This window comes from Phycomyces blakesleeanus (assembly GCF_001638985.1).
Source record: "Phycomyces blakesleeanus NRRL 1555(-) unplaced genomic scaffold PHYBLscaffold_7, whole genome shotgun sequence".
NCBI lineage: Eukaryota > Fungi > Mucoromycota > Mucoromycetes > Mucorales > Phycomycetaceae > Phycomyces > Phycomyces blakesleeanus.
In genome coordinates, this window is record NW_017265140.1 from 415,710 (window position 1) to 435,282 (window position 19,573).

A 19,573-nucleotide genomic window follows, 5' to 3' on the forward strand; every position below is an offset into this window, starting at 1 on the left:
TGTAAAATTTGAATTTGGTTGCCCTGAATTGATTTGGCCTTGTGACAGTTTGGTACGTGTCAAGTTAACGGAGTTCAAAGTGTATTACATAAAGTGAGCATTGCCGTAAAAGGGTCTTGGTAACTCGTTAGTTCTTGTTTTCTCTCACTCTCACATTACATCTTTTGTTGTTGATGCTGATGTTGACGAGGTTCAAGACAGCCTCGATGCGGACATGGCTAATAACTCAATTAATACTGGGAGCTCTAATGACCCTTCCCACAAATGGAATGATGAATCCAACCGAGGCAGGCCTTTTGCTCGGAGCAGATCATGCCGCCAACGAATCCCTTTTATGGGGAACGTATCGTCCAAATCTTTATTTTGGAACTCGCCCACGTGTAGATAAATCTCTCATGACAAGCCTTATGTGGTTTGATGCTACGCAATTCCAAGGATTCCAACGTAAGCTACGCGTGTGTTTATTGATAAGTAAAGATAAAACATCTAAATAAGTTATGAATGCTCTATTTTCTTTTTCTTCTCTTTTAAATATATAAGGTATAAGACACGCCTGCGATCAGGGTGATAAAATCAACGGTTATGGTTATAATAAGCACGACGGAAGAAATTACGCCAAACAAACCATTAATGATGGACCGAGTAATATTGCTATTACAACAGAATTCATTAAAATCCCGGGTGGACAGCACGGTAATATATATATACCAAAGATCAATGGAATAAGGAGGAGGAATAAGAGGAGAAATATACTTCTTTTTCTATTCCAAAAAATAAAGAGATTTGTATGTATGCGACTCAATTTTTTTTTGGAATTTTAATTTGCAGGCGGCGATTGGGGTGTAAGAGTTCGAGGAAAACCCATGGATGATGATGGTAAGTGCATTGTAACCTTGATAACATTTGTCTGACCACGACATTCTTTAGTCGAAACTATTACCAGTGTAATGTTTTCACTGGCATTAGAAGGTGAAGGTAGCATGGACATTGTTAGTAAGCTTTCTCCCGAGGTATTTAAACGAAAGAAATATAGTGTATATATAGAGGATAAGACAAAACATGGATTGGAATAATTCAAGCATTTTTTTAGGGTTTGGTGTCTCCTGTCAGGCTTGAAGGCGATACTCCTGAATTAGGAGATTTCGAGATTCATATTGTTGATGGTAAAATATAGTTAAATGTAGTACAAGCAAATACACAAAGAAAGAAATTGCTTATAAAGTGCCTCCTTTTTCTTTAAAGGACCCTCAAATGAGCATCCTCAAGGTTTGGATCAAGACCTCTCATTAACACAATGGTGGGGACGCGAACTTCCGGAAGGAGTAGCTTGGAGGGAGAAAGGTAAAAATAATTAACTAATTAATAATTAATAATTAATCTCATTGATTGGCACGGTAATTGACGGTTTGAATATAATGGTCATATAGAGATTGTTATGGAAAATCTTTTGATGTCTGCACGCCAGAAAGTTTCTCAGGGAGACCAACACGATGCATTTGAAAGACCATATGCATATTTTACATTACTAAACACCCTTACTGAAGAAAACGAAGAAGTATCAAACTTTTATACGTTTCAGAAAGTCTTTTCTGGTGAATTCCAAGTATGCAACATTAAATGCTTATAAGCGAATAATATTGGCTATTAACAGCTACTTTCAAAGTTTGACGTCCTCTTCAGATCACAAAGCTCTCCAAACAAAATAACCGGTAAATGAAATGAGCATGATATTATACCGCTACTGCATTTATACTTACAACAACTAATGATAATGATAATAATCATAACAAACAAACAAACAAATCAAACAGGAGATTCACTTGAAACTGAATTGGCTCAGCGAGAAAAGACATTCGATGCTCGCTTCCAAGAAAAATTCCGCTTACATGAGAAAGGATTTTCAGATGAGCATGTTGGATTTGCACAGTACCTTCTCAGCAATATGCTAGGAGGAATTGGCTATTTCCATGGCTCGTCCGTCGTTGACAGATCTCACCACCCCCTAGAAGATGAAGAGAACTTTTCTGACGTACCTATCAAAGCTGAGCTCACAGAGCCTCGTAGTCTCTTTACTGCCACGCCTAGTAGACCATTCTTTCCCCGTGGATTCTACTGGTAAGTTTATTAAAATTTAAAGTATCAATCAATTGAGTACTTACCCTTACACACACACACATATATATATATATATAGGGATGAAGGGTTTCATGAGCTCTTGATTGGAAAATGGGACAATGATCTCAGGTAAAACCACCATGATTTGTACTCATAAAAAAAACTGGGATTTATTTATTTATCTATGTACTATATTATCATTTATTTGTTAGTCTTGATATCATCAAGAATTGGGTGTCATTGATTGATGAGAACGGCTGGGTTGCCCGTGAGCAAATTCTCGGTGAAGAAGCAAGAAGCAAAGTAATATTTAATAAAGATAGCCCAAAAAGTAAACCTTTTATTAATGGTTTTATTATTATTCTTTTGATCTTTTTGATTTTAAGGTTCCTACTGAATTCCAGACACAGTTTCCTCACTATGCAAACCCGCCTACTTTATACCTTGCCATAAAACGCTATCTCGATAGATTAACAGAGTACAGACAAGAGAATCCCATTAACCAACATACATTCATGGCAACCTTTGACAATCCTGTGCTGCTCCAATCCCTTCATTTGGAGTCCCCAGAGATGTCCAAAGCGTGGCTCAGAGCAGTCTACCCAAAGTTGAGGCTAAACTGGCAATGGTTCCGTACCACACAAAGTGCTGATCTCAGTCGCTTCAACCGCAAGGCAGAAAGCAAAGAAGCCTATCGATGGAGAGGACGTACTCCAAACCACACATTAACGTCAGGTAAGATGCTGTATATATATGCATATGTAAGTATGTGCTATTTCTTTATATTCATTCTCTTTGTGTTTTATAGGTTTGGATGACTATCCTAGAGGAGAGCCTCCGAATGTAGGAGAGCTTCATGTTGATCTTCTTTCGTGGATGAGCTTTGCCACGCGTCTTCTCAAGGATATATCGAGTCAATTAGGCCCCGAGTTTTCCACGGACGTACAGGAATATAGTTTAATCGAGAAAGAAATGCTCCAGAATCTCGAATTATTGCATTGGAACGAGGAAAATCAGGCTTTCTGTGACCAGACAGTTGAGAATGGTATAACCCTTTATTTTACTTTTAAAAATAATATGTTCGTCTCGGAGTATGTGAATCTCACCAAAGAAGAAATAGGTGAGCCTATCCATGTCTGCCACAAGGGATATATTTCGATTTTCCCTGTAATTCTTGGACTCTTGGAGCCAGATTCTCCCAAAGTCAAGGCTATTTTTGACCTTATTGAAGATGAGAATGAGCTCTGGTCTCCTTATGGCCTTAGATCTTTGTCGGCATCTGACAAGTTCTACAATACCGGGGAAGATTACTGGCGTGGTCCGATTTGGATAAACATCAATTATCTAACTTTGCAATCTCTTTACAACGTAAGTATAGTTTAATTCTTTATTTATTTATTTCTTTGTTTTTTCTTAATGTGTTATCATTTGCTTTTTCTAGAACTATATGCGAGTGCCTGGACCTTATCAAGGACAGGCGGAACGAATTTACAATAGCCTTAGACATAATATTATCAGTGCTGTATTTAAGGTAAAAGACATTATTGTCGATGAGATATGAACCATGACTAATGTGATGGAGAACAGGATTATCAAAAAACAGGATATGTTTGGGAACAATATTCAGACAAGACAGGAGAGGGTAAACGTAGCCATCCTTTCACTGGCTGGACAAGTCTTGTGTTACTTATTATGGCAGAAGAATACTAGTCAAAAATGTATTTTTTTTTATATTTCTTATGTACTTTCAATTACATATATATAGTGTATGTGTTATATTCTGCGTCAGTTTCTCTACTGGTATAATTTGTTTTGGTTTGGCGTGTGGGGTATTACCTGTGAATCAAATCATTGTGAGTTAACAAAAGCCTCATCATATTGTCCAAATTCGAGCCACTTTAAAATTTTGGCTCATTATAGCTTTAATGGATCGACGCTGACGATGCTTCTATATATATATATATATAACTTTAAGGTGAAATATACTTAAAATTTAAGCGCAATACTTACCTTTCTGTACAGTGGGTTAGATATCAAGATGCTTTTAAAAGCACAATAAAAGTAGCCAGATAACATTACCCCTGCCAGTAGGAGTCTATGATCTGGTAGCTAAGCTTATACTAGGTTCAACTGATGTAATACCCATAGGCGTGAGAAAGGTGGTAGTGAGACTTAATAGGACTTCAAGAATGTATCTGTAGCTTCAAGCGGTTTATCTGTAAGCTCATTTACCACTCAATGTATATATATATATTCCATCGACAACTAAGGTGCATTTTTTCTATTTTTTTTCACTATTATTATACAAGCGTATCAGTGAGGTGGCTAAGCTACTTGTATATAGGACAAAGTGTCTCTGAGACACTATAATTTTGGATAATTGAATGCTTTTTTAACCAGTTATTTCTGGGATCTATGTCTTTAAAATCATGCATTTTTTAGGTCCCTTTCAATTAATAGTCTAATAAAGTTGACGATATAGAGCAGGGACTATCCAGCTGAAAGAAAAGAAGTGTAAAAACTCGAAATATTATTATTCTTACTATTATTTTATTTTTTATTTTTTAAAAAAATAGAACAAGTACTAAATTTACAGTAAGATAATTTACTGTTATATTTGTTTAATTTTAACTGGACACGACTCTTCTTTAAACATATCAATAAATCTATATAGATAGAGAGATAAGAAAGCAGCTAAAATTAAGAACCTTTGGCCAATCTTATTATTTTATTCCTGGCACTTTTCATGTACACTAGTTTTGAATCTTAACTGCTTTTAGTAAGCTTAGGGAAGCAGTAGTAAGTGTTGCTTCTCTCTTCGACAGACGCGAGTTTATCTATGAGATCAGTAGAAAAAAAAGTCATTATTAATATGTAGCTTGTTCAACATCTATGATATATAAACACGGTTTTACAATGCTTCTCTTATCGTATACACTGAGGTAATTTGTGATCATTGCAGAAACATTTTTATGGGAATGAAGTAATGCGTCTGAATAAATCAAATATGAAGATTAATTACAGTCAACATCTCTCTTGCCGACGGCAATGGATTATCTATTCTCTCTCTTTCTCTGATGTGTAAGCGACATCAAATAATGCTATATTAATAACAACTTTGTACTTCACAAGGTTTTCTTCCGCTACTTAATATTCCAACAACAAATACATTCCATATTCTCTTGTAGTCGATATTATTACTGTAGTACACGCAAAAATAAAAAATAAAGGTTACTGTAAATATCTTTGGTTTGATATACTGCGATTTATTGATTTAACATAAGCCAATGTAAGTTACAGTAAGGTGAGGTTTGTAGCCTTAAACAAATTTGTATATATATATTTGCTTTTTGACTTCAATGTAAGCCACTAATCGATTGAATTCGTATGTCTTATAATAAGACGTTGCTATTACAATGAGAGAAAGAGAATATGAAAGATAAGCATATCGATATTTTTGAAATTGAATACAAAAATTGTAAATTGAGGATCCTCTTGATCAAGTTGAGAGTTATGCATCCAAAAATTAAAAAGAAATATTCTATTCGGCTTGTTTTATAATAAGATTGTTCTTTTCGTCTGTAACTTTATGATCTTGTTAGAGACATATTGTATTTATCTATCTATGTGCTTTTGGCTGCAGTCTCACTAACAAACAAACTCATCACTAGTCACTTCTTTTTATTTATTTATATTTTTCAAAAAAAAATGATTAAAATTTGACATTAATCCAAAACGAAAAAGTTGCAGGCTGATAACACATAATATTACATGACATGACATGACATGATATATGTGTGTGTGTGAGTTCATTTTATTTTGCAGATGCAAAACTTTGGTTTCTGAGTTGAGCAAGAAACCTTGCCAATACAACAATCTGTATTCGGATTTTTCCACTCTTAAACTCGTATGTGGTTTAAGAGGTTCTGTAAATGGGTTTGAAAGGTACCGGTCAGTTCTAATAGTCAAAACTGGTTTCATAAATAACCTTAGAGTATCTTCTTTTGAATTTATCCCAAGCTACTAAATAAAAAAGGTAGAAAAAAAGTCTTCATTCAAATTTCGGCTGATTGTAGGACCTATTTTGTTCTTCAATTGATAGACTGTGTACCAATATTGGTTTTTTTTATAAAAACGATATTTTAGTATAGGTTTGTGTGTGTGTGGTGTGGAAGATGAAAAATAAATAAATTGATAAATATCTTGGCTCTAATAATGATTCTTCTAGTATTCTTTACAAACTATGATATTTTATTCTTGTTTCAAGATGTCCTTGTGTTGACCACCCAGGCGATTATTGAAAGAAGAGAAAATGTTCGATTATCTCATTTATATAATTTTTATTCGCTCTTCTCAAATATATATATATATATATGTATGTATTCCGTATTTTAAAATAGTGTAGGATTCATTCTGATTAATGAACCACTATGTAGATATTCTAAATTATTTGCATTGCATTACATTGAATAGAATCGAGTCTTTCTTTTACTGTTTCTGACCTTATTATTCTTTCTTTTTCTCTCTCCTTTGTCCTTAAAATCACAATTTTGATTTCCTTTGTGATTTGTATCTAATAGAAGATTATGTTTAAACAATTCAAAGCTTATATTTTAAGCTAAGTCCAATATTTTATAGACATACCTTTCTATTCTACTCATATAACCCAAGTGTTGTATCTTAAAAGCATTCGACTCTTGTATATATAAAGGGACAAAAAATCCTAAAGCCCAAACATTTTGAGAGAAATCCATATCTTGGGCCAATAGTTTCATGTTGGCATGAATTACGTTTGAAAAATAATATATTTTGATGTATTAATCATGGTCGATCTGATCATTATAAAGAAGATATTCAATGATGCTCAAATGCCAAAAATTACTCTCTTTTCTTTTTCTTTTCTTCGAATATGCATTGTACTACTTGGCAGTTTTAAATAAATAATTCGCAATATGTTCAACAATATAATAAGGAGTAAAGTACTTGATAGAAACAGAATATATTAACACAATATTAATTCTTGATAAAATCTCATTCTTATATAGATACAAACTATTATTATTTTCCATCTATAATATGGCGCTGTAGACGTATATACTACATGAGTTAAAATGATGTATATTCTAAGTTATAGCTGCATAAAAAGACACTTATGATATGCCATATTATAAGTTTCCTTAGTTATCTGGGCATACTAGAAGCTATCAAAAAAAGGCATTCATTAGAGACCTCTCTCTTCCGAGAAAATTTCTTTTCAAAATACTATATCATGTTGTTTGCTGTAAATCAGAAGAAATATATTAGTATACTTTTGCTGTGAATATTGGCACACACTGAATTATATCAATATTAATAATTTAGATAATTACATAACATCCCTCATCTGAAGCCTATAAGTATAGTTTACCTTCTGTGTTGTGTCGTGTAAATGACTTCATTCATATCTTACTTTATACATCACGGTGCTGTAGAATGTTAATATGCAAATGGTCAAATATGGTAATTATATTCTATCCTTGTTGGGAATATTCACTAATTGCCGCATATATAAATATTTAGTGGAATATCTTTTGCTTCGACAAATACACACAGATATACACACACTAAATATGAGAAAAATGAATAAATTTGGGATAAAAAAAAGGCAAAAAAAAACATATACACATATATGTACATATAGAATATATAAGAGCGAAATGAATACGTTCAATTACTTAAAATCTATTGTACTATGTGCAATGTGGGACAGTGTAATCTTGGTGACCAGTTTCGTCTTTTGTTATCGATGAATAAGATGTAGGCTAAAAACAAATAATAATAATACTGATAATAGAAAGTCTATTAGGACTCTTGTAAACTCCCCTGCTGGCATATATATCCCAAAGGCTTTGGAAGGAATCTAAAGACGCCGGGTCAGTAAAGTAAACGAGAGCTGGTACTAAGTCTTATATTTTCGCCAGTTTTTTTTTAGATTAGAGCAAACCTTAATTTCCATAAATGTACCACCAAAGTGTTGTACATATTTTACAGATAATTAATAGCAGAATAAAGAAGTACAATAATTCCAGATTAAATGAAACCAACCTGAGAGAAGTCTTTTGAGCTATTTAAATTATAGCAAATTGCACAGATATATATAAAAAATATATTATAAAAATTAAAATACTAACAGCCATAATAATCCTAATAATAATATTAGTGCCCCTTGAACACTGATTACGAGGAGGTTCTCATAGTTCTTTGGTTTGAAGATAGTGCGCCATCACAAAACTATGATTACAGTGCACCATGCCATTTCATGCTTATGTGAAGATGATAAAGTAACTGTTTTCGCGTACGAAAATTCTCTCCGGCATTCTTTTGGAATGCAGCCATCAGTTTTGCATGCAGTAGTCTTGCATATAACTCAATCTTACAAACACACAGACTACAACTATAACAAGCTTAATAAAGGCGGAATTGAACATTTTTTATGGGTCTCATTTAGAGAGTATTGATGTAAAATGGTTAGAATGACTCCCATTTAGTCGCATGGGAAAATAAAGCATACAATGCAATACTGTAAGGAGAATTTGTATTGGAAGAGGAGTGTGATCGGTGGCATCAGACGTCAGGCCTTAGTGGTACAGTCCATGTGGCCAGATTGCAGGTAAGATCTGCTTGTACTCACCAGTCCCAATGGGTCAATGCGGTGTTACGAATACGCGTTCATAGTAATCAATTGATAAAGAAGTTATTTGAAAATGAATATTCAATTGGCTTAAACGACCTTCAGAGCCTAAGCAAAGATATTCTTAAAGGGGTAACCGCATGTCTTGGACGTCCTATTCTTTGTTGGCTCCTGAGTAGTTTAGCCACGAGCCAGATGTATTCATTAACCACAGTCACACAAGTCAGGCTCAAAACTGCCTTGCCCTGCTTTACTATTTCTAGCTGTTCGAATAGCAGCCCTATTCTTTATCCTCATTACAATTCTAGCTTTGTCGAATCTCTTCATCCCAAGCTAGATCAACACCAGAACAGGCAGACAATGGAGCAATTCCACTCCAAAATCTCTTCGCTTCATTCTCTCTGGTCATCCCTGGAGGCACTACAGGATGCTTCGACTGTAGATGCAAAACTCAAAGTAATTTCAAAAAACCATTCTGACCCTCATAATTTCATTATCAATTTACTTTTACATACATTTATCTAATTTGGGCTTATTTTATTTTTACTTTGATATATATTTGATATTTTACCATACAGCCAGTAATTGATCAGTTAAACTTGGTTATTGCTCAGGCACACTATGAGAGGGATCTTCTGGCTGCTGATATTGAGGATATCTTGGTTAGTTATAGGATTTACACAACGCTATTTTATTTTTGGTTTATTTTATTTATTTGGCTGATTTCATTTCCTATTCATCATCCTATGGTCACAATTAACCCCTTTTCTGTTGGGTCATGACAGGCCAGTATCGAAGAGTCGTGCAATATTCTTGGAATAGCAATGGAAAATATTCTGGCATCTGATCTTAGTAATGGGCTATCAATGGAATACAGCCAGTACCATCCTCATAGAATTGCACCTAGCTACTCAAAGCAAAAGGCTTTATCTGCCCTTGACGCAAGATTGTCTTCTGTACGTCTGTGTGTGTGTGTGTACCTGATTCATTGTACATCAATTAATTACCTTTCTTGAACAGGAAATCCGCGAACGCCGCCGTCATGTCAAGCAATGGTTGGCGACGATCGGCCGGCTCGCAACGGAGCTCGCGGAGTCTAATTCATGGTTGCCATGGGAGGTAAGAGAGAAACCAAGTGGATGATATATAGCTAAACATTGTATTGATTTCTGTAGGCTTATTACGATGATCTAAGCTGGGGTACTGTTCAAGGGGTAAAAATAACAGAATAATGCGTGTTTGGGTGGGTGTGTGCAACATGTATTAACCTAATCTTTCCACTTCTTTTATTAGATTAACTGCAATTTACGAGATCTTTTAAACCTAGAGGTAAGCTTTGTTACATAAACAGTTTCACTTAATATGTAAACAAACACCAACTCCACATATATAGACAGAGCACAAGTCACGATTTGAAGCTGCTACTAGATCGCTTCATTATTCATGGACTGTTCTCCATCATATTCCAGATAAACAGGATCCCTGGGAAGTAGCGCTTAAGAGTCTATTTTCTGGTATCAAGGTTGATACAAACATTGAATCTGGTCCACCCAATGTTAAAGATGCAGCAGAGTATTACCAAAAGGTGATGCCTACACCCCTGTCGCTTGCACCAGAGGCATTGCATACCTTAGAGGACAAAGCCAGGCGAGCCAACGATATGTACAAAAGTCAGCTCGACACATACCATAGATTGACCAAAAGGGTCCGTGCCATCTGGGATGAGCTCTGTGTTTCCGAAGACCAACGATGCCAATTGATTCCCTCACTTGAACCTGGAAATATTCAAAAGGTATACTAGCAATACATTCTTAGACAAATATACTGATTCTTGGCTGATGTGAATCTATTACTGTCTGTAGATCCAGGCTGAACTTGACAGTTTTAAAGACATTGTCAAGAAAATGACTGATGGCTATATATCAGTTGTAAGCTAACCTTATAATTTATAAGTTTAATGTATTAACTTTATATGTAGCTCAAGGTAAGGCTAGACAGTCTTTGGGACACGTGTCTAGTTAACAAGTCAGAGAGAGAAGCGTTTATTGCAAAGCTTTATGAAGAAGGTAACTCTATTGGACACAAACACGCATAGTTTAAACCCTCTAACTATATATGTACACATGCAAATATTTGCACTTGTGCTTAGCCAGCACAGTGGAGACAACGCGCGTGATTGTCGATGAGCATATCGCATACCTCAAAACGATACAGCACGAAAGCAGTACTGTTTCAGAACTTATGAAACAACGCAAAGAACTTGTTCAGGTAAACACAACAAATACAATATGATATTATAAGTCTATTTATAAATACACATATACCTTGTACTTTGTAGAAAATGATTGATTTTGAAAAGAACGCGTCTGATCCAAAACGTCTGTTCCAAGCATCATTTCAACTATTAGACGAGGAACGATGGCGCAATACATGTTTTCCAACTCTGGTGCGACTAGACAATGAACTCATTCAGGCAGTACATGAATTTGAGCGAATATCCCACAAACCATTCATGTATAACGATCGCCGATATCTTGACATCCTTGTGAGTAAACAAGCTCCTTTTATGCCTATATAGTCCTGTTACCATTGCATCTGTCTTATACACTACTTTGTAGGCGGAAGAAATTGCAGATCGTTCCGCCAACCAAACATTCTTTGGTTTTATGAATTCCGAACCAAACAACCGTTCGGCTCGTAATTCTAAAACAAAGCAGCTCTCAAAAGCACGCCCTCCACTAAGCATATATCCCTCAGATACTTCAAAGAGAAATACCCCTTCAAGTCAAAGATCCTTACAAACAAATGCACTGGTACCCTCTAATTCACTTACACAACGAGGTTCAACAAAGAAAGTGATGCCTTCTAAGAGAAAGGGCTCTCCTTCTGGCACTCTTTTAGAGCGCTCGCCATCTCCTTCAGTTGAGAAAGGAATTGAACAAAAAGCGACAGCATCAAAAATACCCTCAATTAATACTGTTGTTCTTGACTTGTCTATTTCTGTCGCAAGACCAGCTACATCTGTTTTGAACGAAATAAATATAAGTCAAGATGTCGCCACTTCGGAAATAAGGGTCGACAATTCTATGGCAAATTTGCCAACTTATTCTATTTCTGGTTCTGCACCAGTCCCCCCTGAACAAGCCAACAAAAGCATGATATCTGGAAAATCAAAGGTTGATTGTCCTTTATCTTGTTTACCCGTTTCCCCGATTCTTCGTAGTCCATCACCCAAACCAAAAACAAATCAAAAGCAAGCTCCTGCATATTTAAAAGTTAATCGCTCTTCATTACCAGTTCTCTCCACCCCCACCCATCTTTCTCCTGAACAACCGTCTGAAATGTGTGTCGATCTTCCAAACCTCAAAGCGCTGTGTCCAAGCCTTCTCCTCTCTCGTGCTTTTGCTTCACCGTCATCCACAGACCAACCAAATAAGCACGCAATAAAACCAGACACCAAGGTTAGTAATCTTTTTGGGATTTAGCAAATATAGTAACTCATTTTGAACTTGCTGCGAACAGACCACCAAGTCAGTGGACATCCCAAAGTCGAACCCCAAATCCCAAAGTCCCACAAAATCGCCAAACTGCCCCGCTGACGAGTACCAGGCCTTTCTGGATGAACATATGCATAAAGATAAGCTCCCAGAGCTCAAATTAAAGGCGGACAGCCCTACTTCATCTTGTTCGTCTCGCTCATCATGTTCGCCTGCATCCACTGTATATGACTCATCGTCTTTAACTGAAAACAAGACTGGCGAATGTGTAGATCAGCAAAGGTCCAGGACAGGTACTCCGTCTTCCCCTCGTGATGCCCGTTCATCTAAACCTATCAAATCCCCGAGCTACCCTGATCAAGAAGACTACCAGGTCTATCTGATTGAGCAAATGCTTAAAGGAACTTTGCCAGAAGTCAAGCCAAATGTATGTTGGTTATATCTCGTTGTCACTTATATTAAAAATAATTTAAATTTAGGTTTCTGACGACTATCACCCCTTTCTCATTAAGCAGATGGTTACTGAAAAGTTGTCAGAGGGAATATCAAAGACCAGCAGCCAAGCTTCTTCGCGATCATTCGGAAAATTTGATTTTTCATCTTCTTTATTTGAAACAAAGGCCGAGAAAAGCGTTAGTGAAGTAAAGCCTAGAGCTGGACGTCCTTCCACTCCCCGTGCGCTTAAATCACCAAACTATCCAGCTGAAGAGTATGATGCATTCTTAGTGAAAAAGATGTTAAAGGAAAAACTCCCAGAATTCAAAATCAAGGGTGCTAGTCCGACCTCCTCACGCTCTTCTAGATCTCCCGCTTCCGCTTCCGCCTCCTCTTCGTATTCTATGAACAACATTATCGACAAAAATGTTGCTGTCGCAAATGATAAGGCTGTAAGTCTTGTACTTCTCTAGTATTACTCAAATATTACAAACAGATCAAACCAAGTAACATACTATCTAATGATAGATGATCGAGGAAAAATGGACACTATCAAGTTCATCGGAAAGCAGCCCTACTCCTTCTCGTCTACCTCAAGAGTTTGACTCTTCTGTATTTTCAGTTGAGAGTGAGACCGAATTAATTATTGCTAATAAAAATACCAAGATGGTAAGTCTTTTTTTTTGTCTCTTCTTTAATATCAAAATTGTCTCTCTTATTATTGTTATTTATTGTTTCTCTCAAAGGCAAAACAGAATAGCTATCCTCCAGCTAGTCCATCTCGTACGCCTATTCCTACATCTAGCCTTTATTCAACTTCTGCTAAACAAAAAAGAAGAAGCAAGATTGGGGAATCAAAGTCTAAGTCAAATTCCCTAACACCTTCTCAATACCTGGATCAAGAAAGAGAATCTCGGCGTCAAAGCCAAATACTACAATCCTTTACCCAATAGCATATTAATAACCCCCGCATACACCAATCAAAGGCGAAAATAAACACATTTCATTTCATCTCATCTCATCATTGATTGCATACAGATGGTGAGTACAGCCAGAAAGACAGGATGCCTATTGGATTCAGTAGTATTTGACTGTTACTTGTTCTTTTCTTCTTCTTTATAGAAAAAAGAAGGTGTTTGTATTTCATATTTGAATCCATCTCATTTAAAATAATATTTTTTAACTATTATCTTATTAAAATATAAAATATCATATTTCTCCCTTATAACTATTGCTTAAAAGAAAGATATTTGAAGTATCTTGGCAAATATTCCTAGAAGTCCTGGAGATTTAAACTCATCCGTGTGACCCAGCATGTACTGTGTGGACTGTCTATAGAGAAAGACAAACGGGTTTTTTCTGTTTAATAGCGTATACTCTTAATTAGAAGAATGAATGTCATCAAAGCAGTGCAGCACTATGTAGATAAGATGATCGACGATGTTCCAGGAATGAAGGCCCTGCTTCTTGACATTGAAACAGTAAGAGAGGAAACCAAAAGAAAGGATTATAACCCTAATTCCATCATTCAGACACCAATCGTGTCCCTAGTTATGACACAGTCTGCGTTGCTAACAAAAGAATGCTACCTGATTGACCGTGTGGACAATCGTAATCGGGGAAAGATGAAGCATCTCAAATGTATCTGCTTCTTGCGCCCTACACCCGAAACTATTCGGTATCTGATAGACGAACTGCGTGACCCTGCTTATGGCGACTACTTCCTCTGTGAGTTTTGAATTATACTGAAGTTTTATCCTGACTATTTGCTCTATAGACTTTAGTAATACGATGATGAAGTCTGATATCGAGCGTCTCGCTGAAGTGGATGAGCACGAAGTAGTCCGAGAAGTACAGGTAAGAAATAAAAAAGAAACTTATAGCCAAAAAAGAAAGCATTCAAAGTATACAAGTGTACGAGTGTACGAGTGCGCAATTTGTAAGCATAAAAGCTTACCACCTCCCCGTATGATATTAAAAGGAATACTTTGGGGATTATCAAGCTATCAACCCAGACTTCTTTTCGCTCGGAATTCCTTCTTCTGAATTATTCGGGGATAATATGGAGAGTTGGAACCAGTCTACATTTGACCAGACAGTAAGAGGAATTAGTTCAGTCTTATTGAGTCTGAAAAAGAAGCCGTTGATTCGATATGAGGGAGCAAGTGTGATGGCTAAACGTCTTGCTATAGAAGTTCAGGTAATAAATACAGACAGCATATTGCATAATAAAAAAAAACTTATGGATTATTTGGTGGTGGGATATTCTTCTTTTAGCGTAATATCAAACAAGAGGGCCAGTTATTCGATTTTCGTCGGCCAGACACACCACCAATTCTGCTGATCCTCGATCGTCGTAATGATCCTATCACACCATTACTGACCCAGTGGACTTATCAGGCTATGGTCCATGAGCTTATCGGTATCCATCATGGACGAGTGGATATGTCGACCGTACCAGATATTCGCAATGAATTAAAAGTAACTCAGGGTTGCCAACGCATTTGAGATGCCTAATTTCTGTTTTTGTAGGAAATTGTACTATCCCCAGATCAGGATCCTTTCTTTGAAAAATCAATGTATCTCAACCTGGGTGATCTTGGAGCTAATATTAAACAGCATGTTGATGAGTACCAATCAAAAGCAAACTCAAACCGCAATATTGAGTCTATTGCAGACATGAAGCGTTTTGTAGAAGAATACCCAGAATTTAGAAAACTGTCAAGTAATGTATCAAAGCATGTGGCTCTTGTAAGCGAGCTTAGCCGGCGTGTGGCGCAAGAAAACCTTTTGAGAATTAGTGAAGTTGAGCAAGGAATAGCATGTAATGGAAACCACAGCAATGACCTCAAGGTAAGCGCGTGAATTTATCATATTATATTGTTTAAGTCCAGGTTTATTTATTATTGTTTTTAAATAGGCTGTTCAACAACTGATAGAAGATCCAAATGTCGATGATCAATCCAAGATCTGCTTGGTTTTACTTTATGCTTTACGTTATGAATCTTCACCAAATAATAGTATTAAAGCCCTGGTTGGTATGTTGGATAACATAGGAATCAGTGAACAAAAGACAATGGTAGGGTATATATGATATTGATACATAACAAAAAGGAAGAAACTAAAATTTAGATAAATAGCTGGTACCTGCTATTTTACGTTATGCAGGATATCGTCAACGACAGGATGATTTGTTCTCGAACCAGACATTTTTGTCCCGTAGTAAGAGTGCACTGAAGGGTCTCAAGGGAGTTGAGAACGTTTATACCCAACACACACCTCTCCTCGGAGAGACACTCGATCAATTAATTAAGGCTCGCCTCAAAGATACAAGCTATCCTTCTGTTGATGGTACAGCAACTATGCCAAGGGAGAGGTTAGTTGGATAGTGAGTTTTGCGGTCAAAATCCTATACTGATTAAATTGCCTAAATTTAGACCGCAAGATATTATTGTATTTATGGTTGGAGGTGCGACATTTGAAGAGGCTCGATATGTTGCGCAACTAAATGCTTCTACACCTGGTGTTCGTATTGTACTCGGTGGTACATGTGTCCATAATGCCAAGAGGTATGGATCAAACTAAATTGTATATGATAAACTTATAATAATACTTTTCTTTAGCTTTTTGGAGCAAATCAGCCAAATACAGAACTAGGACATTTTAGACAAAATGTTTTTTTTTTCGATAAGGGCAAAAAGAACCCATACTTTTTTTTCTCTTTAAAAAATTTATGTTACAAAAAGTGATGCAAAGAAAAATACGATGCAATGATTGGGAGTGTTTTTTTTGGAGGAGGGATGGAGGGGAAGGCGATTGATTTATGAGTAAGTATCAACCAAAGTATCTCTGAGCTCGTTGACAATTGCGCTAGGTTGTGCGTCCTGGAGCTTGAATATGCTCTCCATTACACTTAATTCGGTAGATGTGGTATCCATTCCAGCAAAGGCACACCAATCGTTTACAACACAGCCAGCACCAATAACGTCTGAACCACGGTTGACAGTACCAGCAACAAGAGGAATTTGCAACAAGGATGACAATTCATCCTGGTCCTGGATAGAGGTGCGAGGGTGTACGAGACCACCCTGGTTGCTCAGAGCACAGTAGGATCCAACCAATACATTGTCAGCAACTGTCTGTCTAAAGACTTCTACCTGGAGAATATCGGCAATGATTTCCTCGGTCTCCTACTCACAGGTATGAATAAAACATATTCCCAGCCTTTTTATTTGTTGCCTACAACTTACTCTGTCAAGATCGGGATGAACAAGGGCAACATAGTCATTACAAGCGATAACATTGCCGAGGGCGGACAAACGCTCTTCAACACGCTGAACATGAACACTGTCGGGTAAAGAGTTGCGAAGATGCTGGAGCTCCTGATCGGTAGTTGTGTTGGGAACTAAGAGACCGTTCTTGTTACCGACAGTCAAGCGACCGACGATACGTGTACCGGCAATTGAGGTGTGGACAATGGGAATTACATCACCTAATTCACCCTCAAAAACACTATTTACGGATCAGTAAGCTATATATATAATTTGCATAAACAATCTTACCTGTAAAAGTTCTCGGATCCACCGAGGGCAGTGATGCAGTAACTGTTGGTGAGACGAGAGAAGACACCGATCTCGTTGCTGTTTTCAAATTGTGCACCTAAATTTCATGTCTGTAAGCATTGCTGTGAATGGACATGCAGTTAGGATCTACTTACGGACTGCCATGATAGTAATGTGAAAGGGGGGATCAAGGGAATGTGTCAATAATTTATGATTTGTCGCCTTTTTTTATATATTATTTTTTTCGCCGCAGCAAAAAAACGGAAGCAAGTGATAGCCAATCCGTTGGTGCGTTTGTGACTTGCAAGAGGTGTGGAATGGCAAACAAAGGTGACAAATATAAAGCTCACGGCTAACTTTTTAAAATCAAAGGCGCTGTTTAAAGAAGAATTTATATTTAATACAGAAATAAAATAAAATAAAATAAAATACAACTTGGAATTTAATAAAGCTGAACTTTTTGTTATATGTAAGATGTATTAATTGATGTCTTTTCAAAGGTACTCTACGCAAACCATAATGTTGCGCAGCAATACAAAGCAGTTCCTGGAATTGCGCCGGTTGAAATAGATAAATATCCAATAATCAGCTCTTTTTTTTTTCTACAAGTAATTATACAAAATACAATCTTATCCAAAGAAAGCTAACAATTACTTAATAAAGAAATATGACATGAACTTATATTGGAAATAAAATAATGTTATGTATAATTCAAGAGATATCTTTACAAGTAAGCCATTCAAAGGCTAGTATTTAAGTGGGACTAAAATCAAACTTATCTCAAAAAACGTAAAGCAAATTTCTCGGATAGTTAGAACTCTTGCAGAATTCAATCTCTACATTATGAGCTTAAATGCTTTTTTTTCAGAAGAAATCAATATAAGCTTGAGATAAAGTAAAAATAAGTAGATAAACTTAATCCAGTCTTCTTAGACTGTATTAAAATACCATGTTTAAGCACATTGACCTGAAATAGTCTTAAGCCCCTAAAGACAAAGTTCTTTTGTTACGATAATTCGAAAGAAAGAACTGGTTTATATTTCCCTCCTTTCATTTCTTATAAAGAGGGAGGTATATACAACAATCTTGAAGGCTGTAGTATCCTATCACTATAATGTATAATAGGATTTGAATCCAAGGACACCACAATTAATACTTTGATAAAGTCCAGTAAAAATATTATTTCTAAATTCATTAAAAATTCTCAGTACTTTGTATTTCTCAATACTCTATAAATCAATTTCCAGTAGCTCCTTTTTTCTCTAATACACCCCATATAACCCCAGGAACGCCACATGTATCGCCTCCAAGTCTGATCAAGTCTTTGTCAAGCGTTCCGAAACCAGTAAGATGATAAAACTTCTTGGTCAAAGATTTTTCAACTTTATATACAGTCTAAACAAAGCCTTGATAATAGTTCTTCTTCCAATGTTAATAAATCTATATAAGTAAGTTTCTTTGACCTCGTTGTATTCAAACCTCTGTAATATCACGCCGGTTTTCTAAAACAGAAAAGGGATTTCCTTTGTGGTTTTTATGTTAGACTAAATCAACCAAAGATACTCACGGCTTGATTATATTTACGACAGGTATTTTCCTGTTTCAATTGGAATATAAACCCTCTATATCATTTAGTAAAATATATCAAAAACAAGTTAAGTCAACTAATACTCAAATATCTATTTTTAAATATAACACCTTTTGAATCATATGCTTTCTTTTAAAACAATGATAATAGAAAAATAATAAAACTCCTGGTAGACACATTATTTTATAGACTTTTCTGTTAAAGTCAAAGAAGAAGGAAACACACACTTAAAATGTTAAGGTCTCGTAAAAGACATTATAAAGGCGGTCTATGGGGAAACTTTGGATAAAATATGCACAATAGACCATGCACTCGTCTTTATTTACTGATAACATCTACATGTGCTTAGTATCTCATACATTTGTTTTCTTTTGTTTCTTTCAAAATTGAAAACGACATCAAGGATCATAAGTTTATGGATTTTTAAAGTATGAAGGCATATATATATATGTGTGTGTGTTTATGTATATATCTTTTTTTTTACAATGAATAGATCAATAAGAAATATTGTGTAGATAATATAAGTAGCATGCTCATAATATTGAAGAGAATCAAAATATTAAAAACATTGGTTTAATATAAGAGTAGATAGAGATATATATTATACAACTGTTTGTTTCAAAAAATATTAAAACGCACTATAGAGTGAAATGCTTCACTTCTTGGTATATAATAAACCCAACAATAATGATATTTAGCATTTTAT

At 35.8% G+C, this 19,573-nt stretch overlaps 4 protein-coding genes across 4 annotated transcripts; 3 read left to right on the top strand and 1 right to left on the bottom strand.

The window, feature by feature from the left end:
* Positions 1 to 272: 272 nt before the first annotated feature.
* PHYBLDRAFT_132587 (mannosyl-oligosaccharide glucosidase CWH41/GLS1) lies at positions 273 to 3,882 on the top strand (the record flags this gene model as incomplete). Its single annotated transcript, XM_018429505.1, has 16 exons — positions 273 to 457; positions 548 to 693; positions 829 to 876; positions 928 to 1,010; positions 1,091 to 1,163; positions 1,243 to 1,341; positions 1,428 to 1,603; positions 1,664 to 1,709; positions 1,812 to 2,115; positions 2,194 to 2,244; positions 2,328 to 2,418; positions 2,502 to 2,850; positions 2,924 to 3,160; positions 3,236 to 3,483; positions 3,557 to 3,646; positions 3,703 to 3,882. The coding sequence occupies 16 exons, from the start codon at positions 273 to 275 to the stop codon at positions 3,823 to 3,825; spliced, it is 2,349 nt and encodes a 782-aa protein (XP_018293344.1). The 3' UTR covers positions 3,826 to 3,882.
* A 4,784-nt stretch (positions 3,883 to 8,666) lies between these two features.
* PHYBLDRAFT_166560 (hypothetical protein) lies at positions 8,667 to 13,670 on the top strand (the record flags this gene model as incomplete). The annotated part of the gene is made up of 17 exons (XM_018435434.1): positions 8,667 to 8,764; positions 8,830 to 9,241; positions 9,364 to 9,447; positions 9,571 to 9,741; positions 9,806 to 9,904; positions 9,961 to 9,999; positions 10,079 to 10,114; positions 10,179 to 10,577; positions 10,648 to 10,713; positions 10,764 to 10,851; positions 10,935 to 11,053; positions 11,124 to 11,330; positions 11,404 to 12,246; positions 12,308 to 12,709; positions 12,762 to 13,169; positions 13,246 to 13,386; positions 13,464 to 13,670. 17 exons carry the CDS (start codon positions 8,667 to 8,669, stop codon positions 13,668 to 13,670), a joined length of 3,819 nt encoding a protein of 1,272 aa, XP_018293345.1.
* A 378-nt stretch (positions 13,671 to 14,048) lies between these two features.
* PHYBLDRAFT_30596 (hypothetical protein) lies at positions 14,049 to 16,473 on the top strand. Its single transcript, XM_018439966.1, has 10 exons — positions 14,049 to 14,198; positions 14,250 to 14,445; positions 14,495 to 14,574; positions 14,699 to 14,917; positions 14,995 to 15,198; positions 15,250 to 15,570; positions 15,638 to 15,796; positions 15,858 to 16,093; positions 16,155 to 16,286; positions 16,341 to 16,473. The coding sequence occupies exons 1-10, from the start codon at positions 14,109 to 14,111 to the stop codon at positions 16,372 to 16,374; spliced, it is 1,671 nt and encodes a 556-aa protein (XP_018293346.1). The 5' UTR covers positions 14,049 to 14,108; the 3' UTR covers positions 16,375 to 16,473.
* Positions 16,474 to 16,538: 65 nt separating this feature from the next.
* Positions 16,539 to 17,444, bottom strand: PHYBLDRAFT_143563 (hypothetical protein; the record flags this gene model as incomplete). Its single annotated transcript, XM_018431014.1, has 4 exons — positions 16,539 to 16,907; positions 16,968 to 17,229; positions 17,280 to 17,376; positions 17,435 to 17,444. 4 exons carry the CDS (start codon positions 17,442 to 17,444, stop codon positions 16,539 to 16,541), a joined length of 738 nt encoding a protein of 245 aa, XP_018293347.1.
* Positions 17,445 to 19,573: the final 2,129 nt, after the last annotated feature.

What these genes read in the sequence shown, in the direction of transcription:
- PHYBLDRAFT_30596 (XM_018439966.1), top strand. Translation starts at nt 14,109, where the DNA reads ATGAATGTCATCAAAGCAGTGCAGCACTATGTAGATAAGATGATCGAC. An exon ending in ATATTCGCAATGAATTAAAA is followed by an intron (nt 15,199 to 15,249) that starts GTAACTCAGGGT and finishes CTGTTTTTGTAG; the next exon opens with GAAATTGTACTATCCCCAGA. An exon ending in TCAGTGAACAAAAGACAATG is followed by an intron (nt 15,797 to 15,857) that starts GTAGGGTATATA and finishes TTAGATAAATAG; the next exon opens with CTGGTACCTGCTATTTTACG.